Source organism: Ptychodera flava, chromosome 16 (genome assembly GCF_041260155.1).
Source record: "Ptychodera flava strain L36383 chromosome 16, AS_Pfla_20210202, whole genome shotgun sequence".
NCBI lineage: Eukaryota > Metazoa > Hemichordata > Enteropneusta > Ptychoderidae > Ptychodera > Ptychodera flava.
In genome coordinates, this window is record NC_091943.1 from 8460018 (window position 1) to 8482179 (window position 22162).

Genomic DNA, 22162 nt, shown 5'->3' on the forward strand with positions numbered 1-22162 from the left:
TGTAACAGTGTACAACTAACGTATATCTTACATGATTAGTGTACAGAACAACTGATAGGGTACAGAGTTCTCCCTGAAACAAGGTAACAGGGAAGTGGCGCCCTCTAGTGGTACCTGAACGCTCACTTGTGAAATGCTTATTTGCAACAAATATTTTTAAAATTAGAAAATAGCCACAAATTTCCACAGAAAATATCAGCCAAGACCATACAGGTCTTTTAGATTGACTGTTTACACTTGCATGTTCATCACACACGTTTTCTTCTAAAGTACACACAGAATTTGTTGATAAGCCCGACATAAAGGTTGCCGACTCATTTAATCATTGTGTGAGAGTGGTCAATTTGCATGTGTGTGTGTGCAGTCAATTGCCTTACTGTTAATGTGAAAGAGGTTATAAACTGGCACCCTGTGTTCTGGAAATTAGTGTTCCATCTCTGCCAAGACCATACAATCCCTGGTATGTTTTGCTTGCAAATTAAAGATACCTCTTTCGTATACCCCAGAGGCTGTCATGTTTTTCTAACCAGTGATTCAATGAGTTGGCAACTTTAATGTCTGGCTTATCAACACATTTTGTATATACTTTTGAAGAAAATGTGTGTGAAGAACATGCAAGTGTAAATGGTCATCCTGAAAGACCTGTAAAAGCCCTCTTGTCAAAGTTTCCAAAAGAGAACCTTGAATTACTCACAGAATATGTTGTCGCTGTCGTGTTGGGACTAAATGGCAAACTTGCAACTAGAGGTTGATCTGCATATGAGCCATAAATAAAGACATCACCTTCTGCCGAGGTTGTCTGATTTCCAAGCTGTGATTGGCTTATTGTGAAAGTGAAAACCTGGCCATATGCTGTACGTTTATCTCCATTGTAAGGGTCGGAGGAGACAAAGAACAGTTCATCTGTGTTGTTCACTGGATCTGTGATCTCCAAAACAAACCTGAAAACACAGACATATAAACATTGACAATTGGAACAAACTATGATCAGATATTTGTTTTGCAACATCAACATCCAGCTGAATGTTGTAGAATTTGATTTAATAGGGCAAATAGATCAAAAGCAAGTCTATCAGTGGATGACATATTTTCTCATTCTGCTTGGCTCAAATTACAGTTTGATAACTACCTTGTATCAGTTGTATGGCAAAGCGCATACCCAATGCTGTGTACTTACCTTGAGAGGTCCCCCTCAACGACTGGATTATCGTCTACTGGAACGTCCGTGCCATTCATTATGCTTGTTGTACCACTCCATCTGGGGGCCACAGCTACCTCATCTAACAGAGACCAGTCGGTGTACAAGTTGAAGTAGTTGTAGCTTTCAGATGTTGTACAGTTTGTTGAATGCCCAGAGCAGGTACAGGGTATGCAACCGTCACTGTTCCAAGGTCCAAAGCCATAATATGCTGGAAAGACAAAAATCACGGTAAAAATAATGATTTCAGTTTGGATAAGATACTGTCATATATGCTGGGGAATTCATCTCTGTGGCCCTGAGAGAAAAGTAAGTTATGGATCCCAATCTATTTAAAGGACAACTATAGCTGTCACTATGTATACAGTACTGGCATACTTCTTCAAAGCTTGATATTAATGCAAAATTCCTAAAATATGATCAATAGGCAAAACTTAATTGATTCCCTGATCTTGTAAAAGAGACTTAAAGATTCGATATGGCTTCGCAAGATTTGTTACGACACAATTTCAATAAATGTGATCAGTCAAAAGCTGCATGGTTGCAATAGTCAGAGAATACCTTTAATTGAAATCAATCAGAAAACCTTTTTGTGTACAGCTTATGAATATTCACATGCAAGTTTGATAAAATTGTTCTGACTTGTGCTTTCAGTTTATGTCATGTTCAATATTGACTTGCAGCAATATTCATGTACTCTATGGCAAGTGATGAATTCTGATGGTCTGATTCTTAATCATCCAGTCGTTTCAAATCATTAATACGCAGATATTACATTTGTGCGAAATATTGATGAGATTTTTGAATATTACCCTCACAGAAATCATTAAATTGCCAAATTGGTACAGTATTGATACTCAGGGTTCTCTACGTGGAGATTTTGAGAGGTGGGCCTCCCCTCTGTTTTTGGCGCATTCTAGTCAAATATTAATAACAGTATAAAAGAATAATTTTCATAACAAAAAGAATATGCAAATTAAACACTGGTATGTAAATTGGTCATCACTGTTTATCTAAGCTGTGGAGTACACTATAAAACAGTTGTATCAAAAAATGTGACCAAAAGCATTTAACCAATGTCAGGCAACTACCATATTTGGAAGGAAATCTATTATCCAAATCAGCTTTATCATCGTATTTTTATTACTTATTACAATCATGAGATATATCTTACTTTCTTTGCAGATGTCACATTTATCTCCCATTGTTGCTGTTTTACAACTGCACTCTCCGGTCGTCACGTCACATCCATCTGAAGCTGTGCCGTCAGGAGCACATCCACACGATGTGCAACCATCAGTCGTCAAGTTGAAATATCTGAGATGTTAGAGGAGTTTAGGGGAGTTAGTACACTCATGTGTGTGAAGGATAGAATGATAATTAAATTATAGCCCGAACATGGGGCTGTGTAGGGTGACCATTTGCCCAATGTCAGGAGGGCATACTCAGATGGGTATGTGAATGCTATGATGATATATGGATATGTTAATACACTCGGTGTGTGGATGCAATAAGTTTGCTGGTGGATATGTTGGAATGATAGACTGGAAAACATGGCCACTTCAATGGGTGCATATCATCTACGTAATAATTACGAATATTCTCTTTCACTACCAACATATCTAGTATGACTCTACTATTTTCAGCATGATTGACCTCTACTGGCAGGACAATCGTGGGTGATTTTGACCTCTACTGGCAGGACAGTCATAGATGATTTTGACCTCTACTGGCAGGACAGTTGTGGGTGATTTTGACCTCTACTGGCAGGACAATGGTGGGTGATTTTGACCTCTACTAGCAGGACAGTAGTGGGTGATTGAATTAGAACTAATGGTACAGATTTGTTCATCAGGTTTTCTCACAATGAACAGATTAACCTCAGGCTGATAAACTTACACAGGAAAACACATCAAGGACATTAAAATAATGTTCAGAGTTGATATCAACGAAAACTTAATGCAAGAATCTGGGATGATTGTACCTTGGATGTGTAAGTGTAAACTTTTGGATGGATATATCTTTGCCACAGTGTAAACATGGCAGGTTATATCAAGTTAATGCAGTGTGCATCAATGCAGTTGAGAAAAATGATCTGAGGGTTGTCAGTAGGTAAAGCAGTGAGCAAGTTTTTCAGGAAAGAGGAGAGAGAACTGAACAGAATATTCATCTCATGCACTTTTAAATTTGAAAGTCATGAATGACACTTTAAATTCTAGCACACCTGATAAACTTTGGGGCTCAATCTTCATTATGGCAATAATGAGGTTACTTAGGGGGCCCTCCCATAGTTTTTAAACTACTGGACCACCTAGGATTATGTTGATTTGCAAAATTGCTAAGCGTTGGCACAGTTAGGTTCAGTCATTGTAATTTTTAAACACTTTTGGTTCTGAAGATTTATTGCAATGTGCACAAAATCCAAATACTTAATTGTATATCATTACGCAGCTGCATTTCCAATGAGGAATTGTTTAGAAATGATCACAGAACTATTGGATACATCGACAGCACCTCAATGTGGGTAAAAGGAAAAGCTATAGATCCCAATTACAATCATTATGACAGCTTGGAATCATTTGGTGTTAACATAGACTCTCTCACAGCCCCTCACCGGCCACGTCTTCAACTATACTTACCAGTAGCACCCTCTCAGTAGTTTAGCTGAGCAAAGCTTGGCTCAGCGAGCCTGCGAAGCCAAGTTCAGATACGCTATAACCCGGCTGGCTCGGTGAGCCTTGCTTGCTAGTAAGGCTGTTAAAGGGCGTGTCACCATATGGTTGAGGGTAGAGCTGCGTAGCGGATGAGGGGCTGTAAGAGAGTCTAGTGATAACACTGCACAGTTGTATATAGGTGCTTATGAAGACATGAGCAGACGGAAAGACCAAGCAAGAAACTAGGAATTATTCATTGGAATCTTGAGAAAAGGAATAACCCTCACATTTAACCTGAGGTATCTATGCCATGGTAGTAACATCAATGTGTGGGAGAATGTCCATGGAAGAGCCAAAGTAGAAATGTAGATGTACCTATGCAGTAAGAGATAACGTGGTATTCCTATCTACCACCACTGAAATTAATTCCCTATAGTATCACGGAGTGCAAAGTACAATCCAAAGTCAATACATGTAATTCAAGGCTTTCCTACTGCCACGGCTATTTGCAGGACTTCAATGTAAACATTGATATTGTTTAAGCCACGGCTCAAAAAGGCCCAGGATCAGGATTAACTATGGTGTTAAGAAGATTATAAGGACTGTTACTGTTTTTGTACTCCTTTGAAATTGCAATCGTTTTGGATTAATTCCATGGGCTTTAAGCAGATACCAAATGACCAATAACAATCAAACTGGACCACAACAATATCCCAAGCTGCTTTTCTATATATATCGGATCTTGAGCAAATCATCAATTATCACATTGGCCATACGGGTGAGTTCACTCATTGTTCAATATATTATGACCAACTTACCCACTTGAAACACTCCACACAGTCTTGGCGACCAATGCCTGCTTTAAATTGACCACTGTCATGCACACTCATTGTTCAATAGATTGATATGACCAACTTACCCACTGAGACACTCCACATAGTCTTCATGGCCACCTGGCATGCCTGGTTTACAATCACATTGACCACTGTCTGCACACTCATTGTTCAATAGAAAGATATGACCAACTTACCCACTGAGACACTCCACACAGTCTTGGCCACCAATGCCTGGTTTACAATCACATTGACCACTGTCTGCACACTCATTGTTCAGAGAATAAGTCATATCACACGTACATGGCATACAACCTCCACCTACAGGAATGTATACAGTAGAAAAATTTATCCAGGCGCGTTATAAATGAAACAACATGATGTAGCACTTAAATATAGTATCAGCAAACTAATGCCAAAATTATTGCTCTGAAGAAACAAATGATTACTACACGCTGGTTTCAGAGTCGTTTGTTCATGCACTTTATTTCTAAAATTTATTTTAGTTGTCACAAATTATGAGATGACAGAATACTGAATCAGATTGTGACGTTTGGTTGAAAGTTAACTTCCACACTGTCATCACATGAAAGACAGTAAAATCATTGCCTCAAAACAGTATTGAGAAGATCAGATCTGGATTGAGAAGCTATACATTCAATTTGAAACATTTGATTGCATATAATGACCATTTGGAAGTGAAAGCAGAACTTTTTTTTCCAATTGCACCGTCATACTATTTAAAGTTACGGGTCTGACCCTTACATACAGAATTAGGCTACACAATATCTTGACAGCAAGTATTTACATTATTGACAATTATGGAGTTTGTTTACACAATTGCATTGTTTAGAGTGTAAAAATAGTCTTACAATTTCACAGTGTAAAGAAAGGAATATGACTGTGTACACAAAAAAATTAACAGTGAACTTTAATGGTTAAAGCCTCTTCAGCTGTATCTTTTTTGCATTTAACTCAACACAAAATACCACCCAATATTCAAAAAGATGTTTTAGATTCTTTTTATCAAGCACAGTTGCTTTTGAAAATATTATAATTTCAAACCATGGCTGTGATGGATTTGGGCAATTGATATTATTCACAGTTTTTGTGTACTCGCTCACAGCAGCAATATATGGCTTGAAAGTGGAAAATTATTTAATTGTTAAAATCTACTTGTAAGTTGTACGTTCATCATCAGTGTTTGTAAAATATTCTGTAGTCCCACTTTGGAAAGCAAATTTACATATGTTGCATTTGAGTTTTATCAAAAAAAATACACAGAGATATAGCTAATGGGGCTTTAACATTTTTATTTACCGCTACTCTAAACAATCATGTTATTATTGGATTTGTTTATGAAGAATAACAAATGAACACATATTAGCAAAATTAGTTTGAAGATTTTTGTCAAGTTTACTGCAGAGTTGAAGGTTTTAGGTCCATTACCCTATGAACATTTCCAACACAACAGTTGGGACCAAGGTTTGGAGAAATAATGTCCAGACGGTAATGACCTTGAACAGAATTTGAATGGACCATTTCTGACGGGACTGTCAATTTCAAACTTTTTAGTCAGTCTTTATTCACTTATAGCGAAGATTTTCAAGTTGCTCCCTGTTCCAATTGCCAGACAACCTTGCTGAATATCAAAAGGAGACACAATGGCTTCCCAGTACTTTTAGGAATATTTTAAGTACCAGTTACTGAAGTCCTGATAGGATTAAGTCAAATGTCATTGACTTTTATTTTCAAAAACAGTCCATCCAAGCAACATTTCAATCTAATTTAAACAATAAATATACAATCTACTGGCATAATCACTGAGAATATTAATCTGTTGGATATGATATTAACAAAGTGAAGGAAATACATATTTACAAAATGTTCAAAACATTATTTGACAGGGATGTCACCACCTTTTTAAAGTAATAAAGGTAAAAAAAATAGAAACAGTGTTTAAAAGATAAGGAAATATCGATATTGCTCAAACTAACACACAAATACTATTATTCAGTTTCAAATATGAAGGCATTGATTTTTATAGACATCTGATCTGTAGCTACATCCCTGTCAAAATTAGGAAGTGAAAGGAAGACTTTTCAAAGAAACATTACTGCAGGATTCCCAGTCAAGCAAAGCAGATACACATGTATGACCCAAATTCCTAACCACTTTACCTGTTGTATTTGTTGAATTAACTGGAAGAGTGTAGACAAAGCACCGGTAACCACGGTTAGAAATTAAAAAAATATATAAAATGCACACATAAAAGAAGATGATTATCATGCTTGCTCAAAGAGAGGCAAGAAGCAATAAGAGATGCCAGCTGACCAGAAATTGCACATTATCAAAGCTAGCAAAGCAAAGCAAAGCAAAGCATCTTGAATAAAATCAAATCTTATCAAGAACAAAGAATATTACTGCATGGCTGTGAGGTAAATCCTATTCCTGTATTATATATTATATCATGCCAGTATATTGATGGTGCAAATGCAGTGATCTGATTGGTCGAGACGCAAAAAGAACCATGGAATATTCGCGATATACCACGGGTGGCACCTGTGTGAGCTCACGGTAAGAGCCAAAATCCTTTTTTGACATTCCATGCCAGGATTTCAATATACTGTTAGGATATAATAGAAATAAATCACACCCAGCGAAGGTATACCACTCGATTTTGACCATTTCACTTCATACATGCACTCGCTATCGCTCATGCACATATGTCGTGAACTGGTAAAAATCTTGTGGTATACCATCGCTGGGTGTGCTTTATTGCTTAAACACATGTTTGTCTTTCTAAAATTCTACTTTTACCTAGTACACATATCCTAAAATTATTAAAAAGTTTTGAGATAAATTGAAGAAACCAGTGAGATATTATTTCACAGAACACATTCTGGATGAGATTAAACAGAAAGCAAATTTTATTACACGTTTTTCTTTGTGATTACGAGTATGAAAAAATGAAGAATGACCTACCAAGGTAGAGTCCATAGAATTCAGTGTCACACACATCACACTTCGTTCCATTGACATTGAGTTTGCAAGTACAAACACCTGTTGTTTGGTCACAGGTCAAGGACACAGAACCTTGTTCATCACATCCACACGCTGACGAGAAACACGAAGAAATTGAAAAGGTGTTATTGCATGATGTCAAGGTGCCAATAACCCTTTAACCACAATGGTTTGGTCTAAATCAGTGTTCCCTCGAAGGTTTTGAGAGGGTGCGCAACTTGAGATACGCCTGATTGCCTCACAGCTGTGTCCGTTCATGGATATGCTAATTTATTGAGGTACGTCACAACGTACAATGAACAACGCGTCAACAGGCGCTAAACTCGAAACGCAGAAGTAAAATCTACGCTGAGATCGCACATTTCGCCTTGAGTTATCATTTCCAAAACTAATACCGATTGAAATGATTGAGACTAAAGTTGCGCAAAACATGAAATTTCACTGCGAGAGCAGTCGGAGACACTGCGCAATTAGCGCGCAAATAAGCCTTAGCGGGAACACTGGTCTAAATCCATTGTTGTCACTGGTAATTGTGATGCTGTTCACAGGGAATTGGGGTGAATAGGATACAGCACTACACAAGCGTACACATATAGTGAAATCCATGTTGTGTTTGTTTTTATTCCTTTCAAGTTTCTCTGTGTGTAGGATGACTTGGGAAGTCATAAATCCCTTCATTATCACTGGGTAAAATAAATCATTTTTCCTGGGAAATCCCTTGTGTATTTTTTGCTGATATGCCACTTCCTAAAAGATGCCTGAAGTTATCAGACAAGAATTAAAATCAGTGACAATATTCTTGTGATTTTATCAAATGGTAAATATCTTAGTCCACTATAACAATAATCATTTGAATTTATCTCATGTTTAACCATACGTGAAGTAACTATAAGCATTCACCACAATAGGTGAAAGTTCTTAATTTTTCAAATATTCAAAAATTTCCTCGTTTTTTCTTGCTGAGAAAATCCACAGAACATAGTAATTTAGAATCTTCTTTTGCTTTTTTTTCTTTCTGGTATACTCTAATGACATTATATGATAAACTACAAATAACCAATATGCATGTGCACATACACAAACATGTACAACAATAACATCATAAACGAATTCAGCACACACTCTAACCAGCTGCCATATATAACTTACATGTACCGGTACAAGAATCACCTGTACACCAAAATTACAGACAAACACACACCACATAAAACCAGACGATATCTATGAAGCAGAGGGTATACCTGTGCATCCCTGTCCAGATTCATAGCCGTAATGATATGCAGCACAATTATCACACTGCCTTGTGATGACATTATCCATACACTGGCACTGCCCTCCCTGAGGGTCACACACAGTATTCGGCACAGTACCGGCTCCATTACAGGAACAAGCTGATGGAAAATATAAAGTTAATGCATAAAATGCTCCCTTGACACCTTGACATGATGGTAAAGAGGAAACTCTTGAGATCCGTAATAACTCTGGTTGTTTTTCACTTGTGTTTTGGTGTTTTTTCTTGTCCATGTAACAATATTTCTTTCTGTTTCAACTTTTGACAATAAGTTTTGAACTGTCTGTCTCATATAGTAGAATTTCCTTCGGTTGATTTTTCATTCCTGAATCCCAAACAGACTAAATGTTCCTCCTCCTCCCCTTTTCTCATCCATTTATCAAGATAAATAGTTCACCTATAGCACCATCAAAGACTTCAGCCATGAGGGAAAATTCCCATTTGGAACAGGACAGGTTTTGTCTCTCTTCAGGATTGAAATCGCTAACCGCATTCCAGCATTGTCCCATCAGAGCTTTGTCTTCATCAGTTGTGTTTTCACTGGTGAAGATATCTATATCACCAAGACTGGGCAATAACACCAACTGAAAATGAAATACAAAACATACAATTGAGTTGCTTAATGGCTGTCAATTGGAAAAGTATTTCAATAAAGTGGAGAGCAGAACCTGTTACTTTATACTGTCGTCCGAATCTAGTGATATAGCTGAAAACACTTGATGGGAAAACCATGGCCTGGCATTCAAGGGGTTTATCAAGGAAAGTGATGTCAGGTAGGGGGAAGGATGATTTTTTTACCTTTTTGTTACCATATCGAGATAAAACCAAGTTGGGGATTCTCTTCCCCTGGGATGTGAAGTGACAGGGCTATAATATCAAATTAGGGCTGAGCCCATAATCTTGCACAGCTATGTAATTTCAATAAAGTGACATTTCACTGTTCGTAGTAGATGAGCTTTGGATGAAGATATTTTTAAGGATACTCTTCTATGCCATATATTGGTGTTGATTGCCTTCACATTCTCTCTGGTTATGTGTTGGGCAGCTTGTTGAGACCCACTACTCAGCACGATGCAGCATACGTACTATGTGCTTCAGTAATGACCGTTGATACAATGACACAAGACAGCTGCTAGCGTACAGAGCACATGCTACCTAATCATATCAAATGGTGTGATATGTTTTTTCAAAAACATAAACATATTAATGCTTGATAATTTATTTCAAATTTTTCAGTTAATTTTAGTTTTGTAAGTTTACTGCTTGTAAATTTTGCTCACAACCCTTTGAGTGCTTTAATTTTTCCCAGCAAAATTTTAGTGCAGCATTTTATCAGTTTCAATGAATTTTTCTGCAACATTTTTAATAATTTTGGACCAAACGGACATCACATTTCCTTGGCTACAGTTTTTCATCAAGATTTTGGCAAAAATCTGAAAAAATTTGAGTGGGGTACATTTTATAAAGGCTGCAAAAATTGACTTTGGTGCTCAAAGGGTTTAACGTAAAAACTGTTGAAGCTAGGCTTTGACATATGATGATGCAAATGGTTGAAATGAAGGTGACAATGCTGTCAAGAATTTTATTCTTATCATACTGCAGTAATGCATGCGTATCCATGAACCACTTGCAGCTGCTGTGAGCTATTAATATCTTCATTTATTATTTCTTTTCTGCTGTAGATCCTGGAGTTAACTATGTATATTTAACACTTACCGAATCAAGTTTCAAATTACTACCAGTCTGGGTTGGTGTTGTCACGGTAACAGTCACATCGTATGGAGAGTCTCCTCTGAGACATAATGCGCCAAACGCTTTAGAGCCTAGCAAAGAAGTAAAATAGTGTTACACGAGGCTTAAAATTACAGTCACAAAAACTAACAAGAAATGAGTATGATCGAATCACATGCTGTTTTTCCATACTTACCTCCAACATCAACTATCTCAAGGGATCCCAATTCACTCTGCGGTGCATTAGTCAGTGTGTTCCCTCCACACTCATAGCTGTCTGGATTTTGTTGTGTAAAAGTCACAGTAACCGATGTCCAAAGGCTCTCACTCTGAAATAGTAAAGCATCCGTGAAATTTCAGACGCCAATCCTTCTGCACTGTCAATGCTCAAATACAGTTTGTAGCAAACTGAGAAACATTTTACACTGAGCAATGTAATTTAACCGGGAGATCAGGTTTGTGGGAATTTTAGTGCAGTTTATGGCAAACTTATGATATGCCATCAGATAGTGTATATCAGCTCATGTAGGACTTAATATAGAGTTACTGTAGAAAAAGTGCTTGGGCAACTTTTCACAGTCATTATCTGAGCTACTTTCTTTACCCTACCCTGGGTACATTCAAGGATCAAGAAGTTCAATCAACCATTCATTTTGCATGGCCTTGAAGTATATAATTAGGCTGTGAGCAAGGGCATTTGAAATTCATAGCTTAGATAACTGTAATAAAGAGAAAACATAAAAGAAGTCTAAAACTAGCTGTGCATGGTGAGAGTAGGTGAGTAATACTATGTAAATGGCATTAAGTTAATATTAGGTACTTAGGGTAAGTATTGCTTGCTAAATTAAACCTTAAAACATCATCAAAATGGTTTTCATGCACATCTTTGTTCTCAGTATTTAACTCTTTCCCTGCCAGACAGTATGTGCACTTCCCCATCAACCAACTCGGTGAAAAGCGGTATTGAGCCAAAACATTATATATTGCCACCCATTTGGCTTGGTCTGTTCCAACAGCTTCAGTCCATAAAAATCATACTTACATTACATATCTGAGATTTCAGGGGCCTGAATGTTCAATTTTTTGTTAAAATGCAACAAATGGGACATATTGTGCTTCGCTAGTTTTAACGAACTTGGCCTGAAGGTGAAATATGAACTTGGCAGAACTTACATAGTATCTCAATACCACTTCATAGTTCTGAGATCTGGGAACAGTCATACCGGAGAAAGTCACAACACTGTTTTCAGAGACCACAAGATAACCTGACCCAGTTGACAAGCCACCCTGGTCAACTGCTGGCATCTCCTCTATGACCACTGGCTACAAGAAGAGAAATGAACAAAATATTAAAACTATTCAGAAGTTCTGTCATGAACCAAAATCATTCTCATTTAGGTAGAATGCGCCTCAGGGACAGATATTTTAACTCTCTAACTTTTACAGTTTTTTTCTGATCAACCACTTATGGAGGTTCATTTGTGAGCGCTTGGTGTAAGAAAACTTTTTATCTTCAAGTTCTTAGTTTTTCGAAAATTGAACATTTTATTTTTCTCCGTAGAGTTAACATAGAGACGGTGGCCATTTGAATCTCAAATATCTCTAGTACCAAAATTTGCACGGTGACCCCCTATTTTGATTTTTGATTTTGAAAAAGAAAGGTTTACAGATTCATTGAGAAATTTGAGCAAAAGTTTAAATCTTTCATTTTCGAGGCGCAAGCTACCTTAATCCAGGCTGTTGTGTCATGGAAAGAAATACTTAGTCAGAAATTATTATAATGAAGACAAACAGATTTTTATCTCGTGTTTTGTTTTCGGTCTGCATGCATGCATGTTTATTTCAGTGGTGCTGTAATTGCAAACTCAATACTCATGGCTCATTTTCCTTGACAACTTCAAGCTATTTGTGAACAGTACTTCACTCTTGATTCTCAAAGTCAAACTATAAATTTACACTATATCAGAAAATACAAATAGGTACCCCGCTGTACGTTGCCAGCTCTGCTTCCTCCATAATACCGTCTAACTTGGGCACAAAATACCCTGGATCAGCCGTATCACACGCCCTGCCTGCAATGTTGTTGCCGCGGCACTGACACTGTCCAGAACCCGGATCACAAATAGGGTCCAGGGAGCCACCTGGATCACATCCACACAGAGTACAACCATCAGGGTTGGATGGTTGCAGATTAAATGTACCGGGCTAAAATTAAAAAAGAATGAATGATTAATTCACTTATTTTTAATAAGTATAAATTTTTGTATACATTTCTGTGTTAGGAATCACACTGTAGTTTGTGTAGACTCATGTTCACAACACAAATAAAATAATGATTCCTCTACATGGATTTGCTGCAGTTTGTTTAAAGCAGTAATATACTAAGGTATGGTATAACCTTGGTTACGCTATTCATAAAATAAATATTCATATAAGAAATGATTTACTACCTCCTGATATTTCAGTGTCATAATATCAATGTCATAATCATGTTAAAATAATTTCATGAAACAAAATCTAACAAGCCCAGCTACACGTATAGTCTCAAAAAGGTCTGACTGGTCCCAATGAGATGTAGTTAATATAATTATCAGTTTATAACAAAGCCTTCATAAAATATCTTTTGACAAAACTCTACAACTTATATCTGAATCTGAAAGGGACATGGCTGATATTTTCATCTCTAGCACATACCTATTAATAGCTAGTCTAAAAATGCAATCTCTGGCAAAGACCATGATGTAATATGAAACTTAGGCACAAACTTACCAGCATGTAATGTTTCATCTCTGGCATACACATATGTTACTAACATTTCTGTTGCTGGCATTATTACGTCCATCTAATATTTTCATGTCTGGCATACACCTACAGTTAGAAATTTTATCTCCGGCACATAGAGGCAGAGTGTAGATTTGTCTAATTCAGTCTAGAAATAGGACAAAGCATACTGACCTTACACTCATCACAGATAGAACCCTGGGTGTTGGCTTTGCAGATACACTGCCCTGTGATCTTGTCACAGAAGTTGGATGTGTCTTTAGAACCATCCTCAAAGCAGGAACACGCTGTAAAAGTCAATTAGTAACAGATGATAATCAATACTCAATATTATATGCATAGTGTATGTGTTCACTGATAAGTGTGTCATTATTTTTCTGTCACCAACACTGGCCTTTAATATATCTTTTGAGGTCAAAGACAAAGTGTTGAAAACGCTGACTTTATCATACAGCCCGGATATGACAAATATCACAAAATGCAACAGTTGTAAATAAAGAGGGATATAATTCTTTATGAGATTAAACAGAAATTTATTTTTTGCAATTGACGTAGAATTAGGGGAAAACAAAGGTTTAATTGTGGACAGGATTAAATACCGGGTGGTAGGTACACATATCGAACAATTTGTGCATCAATTGTCAAGAAGTATGCCCCTTTATGACCAGACATAATGTTTCACTCAGGGATTACAATTGAGGTGTACACGTGATAATAACTAATTATATATCGGTATTTATAAACAAATTACTGTCATACGAGATTTTGTTTACCTGATATGGTGTGTATGAGCAACTCACACACAGTCAAAACATCAAGTGAGAAATACTTGAAATCAAGATGAGGTATATCATATATGGTTATGAGGTAAGGAATTGCATAAAATGTAAAGAAAATGCACTTCTAGGAATTTGCAGATTCAGAAATACATGAAGTCAGTGAGTGTGAAATTATGTCTTTACAGACACACAGTAAAACAATTATATGCAAAATGTGTATTTTGTCATTCTACTCACGTTCACATCCCAGTGGGTTATTGGCATCTAAATTCCAGAATGTATCCTTGCAAACATCACAGGCTCTTCCTTCCACAAATTCCTTACACTGGCATTCTCCCGATGTTTGATTGCAGTACGTGTTGGCCACTGTTCCAGCATCGCTGCAGTTACACGCTAGAAATTCATCAGATGGTTATATATTTGGTAGAAGTAACGATTTATGAAATGTCTACAGTAGGTTTTCTGATTTCCACTACTGTACAAAAGCAATAATGTCACAAAACTCATTGAACACCACTGTGTGCTTTGGTTTGAATATCATTGCGAATATTATAGGGGTATAGCGTAAGAGTAGCAACAGGGCCTGGTAGCTATAGTATATCTTTGAAAGTTCAAGTACAAACTACTTCTTATAGACACATCCCTCATCAAAAACGCTATCTGTTTGGATAAATTTAATTTACGATATAAGAAGAACAATCTGAATTCAAAGTGTTTATTATTATGCCAAATATTTGTTCAGTTTGGAAAGAGATAGACATGTTTGGCTTATAATGTATCATACATATTCTGAAAGAAGAAAAAAGGTTTGACAAAAAGGTCTAGAGCAGACTAGCATCGTATTAATAAACTGGTTTCAAGAGAAAATAAAGATGATTTTTCCCATACATGTATACCCAACCATCAGATTTATATATATGATGTATGTTTTTATGTATGTTTGTATATATGTATGTATGTACATATGTACTTATGAGTGTGTGTGTATGTACGTTATAACGTACGTACATAAGTACATATGTTTGTATGAATGTACATGTACCTGAATTGTTATTTGACATGATAATTTAAGAAAACCCAAGAACATAATCAGATTTCTCACAGCATATTAAGTGTATTAGCCTATCAGATTTAGTAAATTTGTAGAAGAAAAAGATAACTAGTTGATGTGTTGTCTGAACCAAATACAGGTCAAAGGTCATAGGTTAAAGAACAAGTGCAGCAGCCAATCAAAACAAAGCATATATACAGAAGTCAGTGAAGAATATGAAAGACATTCAATCGTTGAAATCAGAGCAATACTTACAAATACAACTTTGATTGCAAGGAAAGGTGACCTCTGAATCTAAAACAAAATGCAATGAAAATGCAGAACAACAGAAAAGCAAACAAATGGGTTAGGGCTGAAAAAACCAAACGCATCAGTCATTCGCACATTCAGCATCATTGGACTGTGTAGGCATTGGATGCAATGAGCTTAAGGGTGGGGTTTAGCAGTGGCACTCTGCAACTGTGATAACAGTGAATTTGAGGTGTGGCCAGACTAGGTAGCGAGAGAAGTTACACCCTGGTATGAGTCATAAATATTTTAAAGTTGATAGAAAGTCATTCAAAGCAGGCAAAAGCTAGTAGCTGTAATAGCCAGCATTCAAGCATTCATACTAAGGCATGGACCTGCATTCCATGCAATACAATATGAATGCAAAGAGCTAATTCTGGGTACAGCATAGAGCAATCAGACTTATACAGGTAGCAGGATATTAGCATAACATGCAAGAGTGCCAGATATAAGATATCATCCTGATATGTCATGCTATAGCCATAGTGTATACAGTTGCGTGATTATCATAGCATGCATAGATACAAAGATAGAAGCTCTGCTCCATCGTTGCCAAATTATTGGCTGCTAATTACATTCAGTAAATAAAGATACTATATCAAAGTAAACAAAATCTCTGGATTGTGCATGACTAAAACAATTTACTCACATACTGTGCAAATTTACCATGCCAAAAATTTTAAATCACATTAAAGATATCAATCAAATTAAATGTTTAGTGGTGAAGGAAAATTGATAAAATCAACAGGGTTATGAATATATTAAAGTATAAAATTGCTAAACACAGATGTTGCTGCCATAAATCTCAGTAAGTGCATAGACACATCATAGTCACCTTGGCAAAAAGTCTAAGCCTCAAATGAGCAGTATAAGACTGCTCATTGAGTGAAAGGAAGTAAGAAGGTGCATGTGTATATATTGAAATATTTATCATTTTTAAGGTAGCAAGCACCTATGGACTGAAAGTTTTGAACTTCTTCTAAAACTTACATACAGAAAACTTTAAATTACGTTTCTTTTATAATCAAGAAAAAAAATCGGACCGGTGTGCAAAGTTCATGAGAAGAGAAAAATTACCTAAATTTTACTGATTTTCAAATTTCAAAATGGCTTCTCTATCCTGTACGTGTTATATTATAACTCTATGGGGCAAACAAAACTTTAGATTTTCACAAAAGTGGACCCACTTCGTTTACTTCACTGGCTTAAAAATGATTCTATAGGAGTAGTAGACCAGAAAAGTATTGTCCAAATTTTAGACTTCTAAACACTGTCTCACAGGTATATATTCTAGTTCTTGAAAAACAGTTTAATTGACAAGTTACAGGGACAATTTGGCTTGGTTTGTGTCAGCTCGCATTGACAACAAATTTGAAATCAAATCTTTTGCTAACACAAATTCTGATGACACTTTGCGTTAGTGACTTTACAATTTTCAAAGGGAAATTTCAGTGAAACATTGTGTTAAATTGTTTAACACAACTGATCCAAGAGACATGTTTTTAACTCCATGAACCTATCAGATTATTAGTATTATCTATGTCAACAGTCACTGCTTTGATATAAATGTTTCTCTAACGGTTGGCAGGGTACAACTGCACTACATCCACTTTTTGATGAAATTAATTATTTTTTAGTCAAACCCCACTGCTGTCTATGTTTTCTTATACCTTGTATCCAAGCAGTTGATGAAACCTACCTATGCAAGTTTCATTGATTCCTGGGAAGGCAAATGGATTTTTAAAGAAGGACGGAAGACACATCTCACACTTGTCCCCTGTAGTGTTGTCTGTACAGTCCTGACACACTCCGTACTGTTTGATCTCATCATAAATACAACTAGATGCATGCCCATTGCAGCCACAATCTAAAGACAAACAAAAAAAATAAGACAATATGTGTAATATATGATTTTTACTTGTCACTGCAGGAGAGATTTGACCCTTTGAGTGCTGTAATTTTTCCCACCAAAATTTTAGTGCAACATTTTACCAATTTTTATAAATTTTTCTGTAATTATTTGGATAATTTTTGACCAAATGGACATCACATTTCATCTGCTACAGTTTTTCATCAAAATTTTGGAAAAATTCTGAAAAAAACTGACTTGGTTATATTTTATAAAGGCAACAAAAATTGACTTTGGCACTCAAAGGATTAATACATGTAAATATTTAAAATACACACTCTGGCTAAATCTTGCCCTTATTATCTAGATTCTCTCATATATATTGTCCACTTGAATATATCATATAAATCTATTTTGAGACAATATCACAGTGAGGTTTGGAGTGTAAGGATTGTTTGTTTAATTTACCTTCACATGCATTGGCATCTGTGTCAACTCCAGCAAGCCATGGTTTATTGTTGTACAGTGGCATACACTCTTCACAGTTCTTACCCATGGTGTTGTGTTGGCACACACAGTCAGCTCCGTTCTGTTTCATTACACAGCAAACATAATAATTATCAAAAAATACCGTCAAGGACACTATGAGCTCACATTCGGTTTGAATTGGTCCATTCAAGAAATATTTAAACCAGGAAAAACAAGAATGACAAAAGCAAATAAGGTATCCAACTTAGGTACTGGAGGTCATCTTTAGGAACATGCATATCAACTTCTATAGCAATGGGACAAGCAGATCCTAAATACATAAGCAAATGTCAACAACAAAAAACAGACAAGGCTTGATAAAAAGAAAAGGTGGGAGTGGGCAAAAAATGCACAAGGGATCTGGTAAAAAAGTAATGCTACATCAGCAATCTTCTAGACCCTACCCCCTCCTGAATATCAAATGTTCCACCCCTTGGTATTACATAAGACCAAATGACAGGAAGTACATTTACAACCTTGGAGATTTTTTAATTAATGTCATGAGTGTTATCATTCTAATGTAAACAGCACTTAAGGTAGTTACAGATAGTGAAATGCCTTCAACTGTGGGCAGTGATTACAACATCTGGAATTATCCTGGATCCAAATTTCTCATCAGTTCTTGTATGTCTTACATAGAAAAGTTGCAAAAATTAGTCCAAAATGAAAAAAATCACCTCAGCTTTGTTTTCTGGATCAAATTTTCCTACAAAATTATGTTCACAGCCTTCAAAATTGTCTCACAACATATCCTGGGTTGGTGTAGGTCATTTAAGGTCACAAACTGAGAAAATTACCTAAAATATACGAATTTTGGGGTTTCCCAACACTTTGAGCAGAAAATTTATCTAATAACATCTTTCGGGACTTTATATCAAATTACAAAGCTATCAAACAAGGGACTTTATACCAAATTACAAAGCTATCAAACAAGTAATTTTGAGATAAAGTTTTCTTGACCAAAAATGACAATATTGTCTTAAAAATACAAATTTTATATTTCAGGACAATTTCCACATATCTAACTATTGTCATCTCTGTACGTTTGTGTACCAAATATGAAAGCTGTCTGTCCAGGGGTTTTAAAAAGGAAATACTGTTTAAGATTTTTGACCAAAAATGACAAAATTGCTCAAAAATAGTAATTTTCCCAATTTTGTCATAATTTCAACAAATTAGAAGAGTAACACCCTTGCAAAGAGACAACCAAAATTTGAGAGCGATTGGGCCGGCAGTTTCAGAGAAGAAGAATTTTTACTGAAAATGAGAAAAATCACAAAAAATTCAGCAAAAATACAAAATTAAGGATATCTTCACAATATTCATAAAACTGTATAAGGTTAACCTAAGGTACTTGCACACAAATTTTCAAAGCAATCAAAAAAGAGGTTCTTGAGTTATTAATTTTTAGCCATTTTCACATTTTGTAAGCTCATTTGCATAATTTTGGCGATGCAGACTTCATTTGAACAAAATCCCATCTATAGCCCAGGATGCATCCACACACCAAATACCAAGCTGAAACGTGCAGCGGTTTGTGTGTTTTTGATGTTGACGGACATACTGTACGTACATACATACATACATACATACATACATACATACACACATACATACAGACGCCATCGACTTCAGCCTATACGATAAACTCACATTGGTATAACCAAATGTGAGCTAAAAATATGAAAATAGATCTATTATTTACACACTATTCAAGTCCTCATACACTTTCACTGTAACACACTTGTCATGAGAGAAAATTTATTGGCATGCTGAAATAAATTTACTATTTTAATGTTAAAAAATTCGTGACTACATTGTAGTATCACTACATTTAAAACGGAGCCTTGTGTGCTTCTGTCATATTTCTGCATCAAAACCTAGCAGGTAGAAAATAGACACATGACATTCTCCTCTGAATAAATACAAATAACATGTATGTTCTCTCATGTGAAAAATTACATATTTCATGGAGTCACAAAAAAAATTGTTCATATAATACATTTGCTGCATTCAAATTCTATACAATCTGCACTAGAATTATTATTTCCAGCAGCAAAAGAGATGGCATAATTCTGATTGCAAGTGAGCTGAATTAGATCTCAATCATAGACCACTTATTGTCTCAAAGAATGCATTCATTCATATCAACAACCACATTTTTAACACTAAATCTTTAAGTTCCTATCCATTGTACCCTGAGATATATAGTAATTCCATGTAGCTTGCACTGTGCTGACATGAGCACAAATGCTACCACAACACACCACAATGGAGTTCAATGCATCATATTCCAATCAATTCCAATTGTTTTGTTATTTAAGTTTCTGAAACACTGATTATGATATTTGACATTCACTTGTAGTTCTCAGATCAGTCACCTGAGATTTTCATTTCTAAAGGCAGATAATAACTGTGTCAGTAAATGGAAGTTTAAGAGGAGTTTAATTTCTCCCAGTTACTTGAACAACTGTCACATGCTGGGTAACAGGTGGTTCATCAAGCACAATGCAAAGATTATCTAACTGTTGGACAGGGCATTCACGTCTCATTGTTTTCCAATTTCACAATCAGAATGACAATAGTTATGGATTTGTCCTCACTACAAAATTGAAATATCCTGTTTCATGATTATTGCTCTGAAAGATGTTACCACCAGATTAGACATTCAAATCATGACAAATTTACCGTTATTTGCATTTTTATAAATTATAACTGTTATACAATAGCACTGTAATTTAAATATTGAAGTATACAAATATCTGATGTTGATGTGAGAGCATACATAAAGTATACTATGCTGCTAGAAATAATCACTTTTATGATTAATCAAAATCACACCAAAATTGAAATAAATAATCACTTTTAATGTACACTAGCTGACCAATATTTAGCCAATCATAGTCGGCACTTTCTTCTTTAATTATAATAATAATAATAATAATAATTTATTCTTCTAAAGCGTATAACATAGTAATAGCATCTCTATACACTGTACAGTTAAAATCTGAATAAATGCAAATTACACTAAAAATTAAATATATGATATGTTTTGTTTTAATCTTTTTCAGAAGACATGGGGAGAACTTGCATTTGATAAACCTACCTCTCCTGTACATTCTTCAGCATGGCCAAAGCATATACACTGGCCAGACACTTCCCAGTCAGCCACGGCAAAGAAACTTCTCTCGGCATCTGTCAGAAACGGCGGTACTGCCAATGTTGCCCGGATATCTGTGGCCAGGAAATACTGCTCTGCTTCAAATGTGAAATATACTTCTCCAAACAAGTATGCTGGGTTGTAGATGACCTGTAATGATCAAATTCATTTTTTTTATGTTTTCATAGAAATTTGTGGATCATTGATACAAGCAAAAGATGAATAAAAACAGAACTGAAATGATGAAATTTGGCACACAGACTATTTCACTGAATATGTACCAGAAAATGATGTTCAGTGTGCCCTGTAACAAATGTGTCTTTCTGGAAACTTTTCATCAATTTGAGAAATTGTGAAAAATTCTTTCCATCAGCCCAATGTGACCAAAAAATTAGCTTTCTTCACAGGCATGTTTTTTGCGTCATGACGCGTCATATTGGCTCAAAGGGCACACTGATAATGTTGTTGTCAACAATACAGTGTGGGACAACTTGCAAATTTCTTTAAAAGTACTGTCTATATTTATTGCTTTCATCCATGCTACGCTTGGCAATGTTTTCATTTGTTTGTGTTTAAGTTTTTCCTGACAGTGATGGCTTCCATGGACTTTCAATTACCCTAGATCCGCACCAATGTGACACTCACAATACAGCATTCTACAATATTGTGCATCATATGGGTGAGGCATCTAATATGTTCTGCAAGCCTACAGAGGTCAATAACCCCACTTCTGATTAGTTTATAACCAATTCACAAAGGACTCAAACCTTTCATTGTTTCAATGAGCTTGGAGGCCTGCATACAGAATCATTTATCAGCAGTATATACCATTTACTTTTCCTTTCAAGAAATTTACATTCTGCTCATTTCTTTCCTCAATCATAACCAACAGCAATACTCCATTGCAGGTTATAGATACCTATTACCATAGCTGTACACTACCCTGCACTTTCAATATTTCATCAATGTATGCATATTACTCAAAGTTAATAGTC

The 22162-nt window shown here is 35.9% G+C and overlaps 2 protein-coding genes and 1 long non-coding RNA gene across 7 annotated transcripts in view; 2 read left to right on the plus strand and 1 right to left on the minus strand.

Annotated features, from left to right (window-relative positions):
• The window catches only part of LOC139152724 (UDP-glucuronosyltransferase 2C1-like), a 567100-nt gene that overhangs the window by 366818 nt on the left and 178120 nt on the right, over positions 1-22162 (plus strand). The gene's annotated exons all lie outside the window — the stretch shown is intronic.
• LOC139152715 (laminin subunit beta-1-like) overlaps positions 1-22162 on the minus strand; it is a 46942-nt gene that overhangs the window by 20468 nt on the left and 4312 nt on the right. For 2 of the 5 annotated variants that reach the window (XM_070726022.1, XM_070726021.1), the window contains exons 3-20: positions 21114-21317; positions 17948-18068; positions 17330-17497; positions 15598-15636; positions 14529-14684; positions 13687-13799; positions 12715-12936; positions 11905-12054; positions 10928-11060; positions 10717-10823; positions 9398-9584; positions 8951-9100; positions 7671-7802; positions 6866-6886; positions 4883-5006; positions 2373-2515; positions 1178-1409; positions 695-941 (exon numbers count right to left, since the gene is read on the minus strand). In XM_070726022.1, the coding sequence (XP_070582123.1) occupies positions 695-941; positions 1178-1409; positions 2373-2515; positions 4883-5006; positions 6866-6886; positions 7671-7802; positions 8951-9100; positions 9398-9584; positions 10717-10823; positions 10928-11060; positions 11905-12054; positions 12715-12936; positions 13687-13799; positions 14529-14684; positions 15598-15636; positions 17330-17497; positions 17948-18068; positions 21114-21317 (2649 nt within the window). The remainder of the gene's footprint in view (positions 1-694; positions 942-1177; positions 1410-2372; positions 2516-4882; positions 5007-6865; positions 6887-7670; positions 7803-8950; positions 9101-9397; positions 9585-10716; positions 10824-10927; positions 11061-11904; positions 12055-12714; positions 12937-13686; positions 13800-14528; positions 14685-15597; positions 15637-17329; positions 17498-17947; positions 18069-21113; positions 21318-22162) is intronic. The other 3 variants (XM_070726024.1, XM_070726023.1, XM_070726025.1) reach the window with 3 other exon arrangements.
• On the plus strand, positions 4491-21218 carry LOC139152717 (uncharacterized). The gene is made up of 3 exons (XR_011556693.1): positions 4491-4630; positions 7163-7262; positions 21079-21218. It is a non-coding gene; the product is annotated as an uncharacterized lncRNA (long non-coding RNA).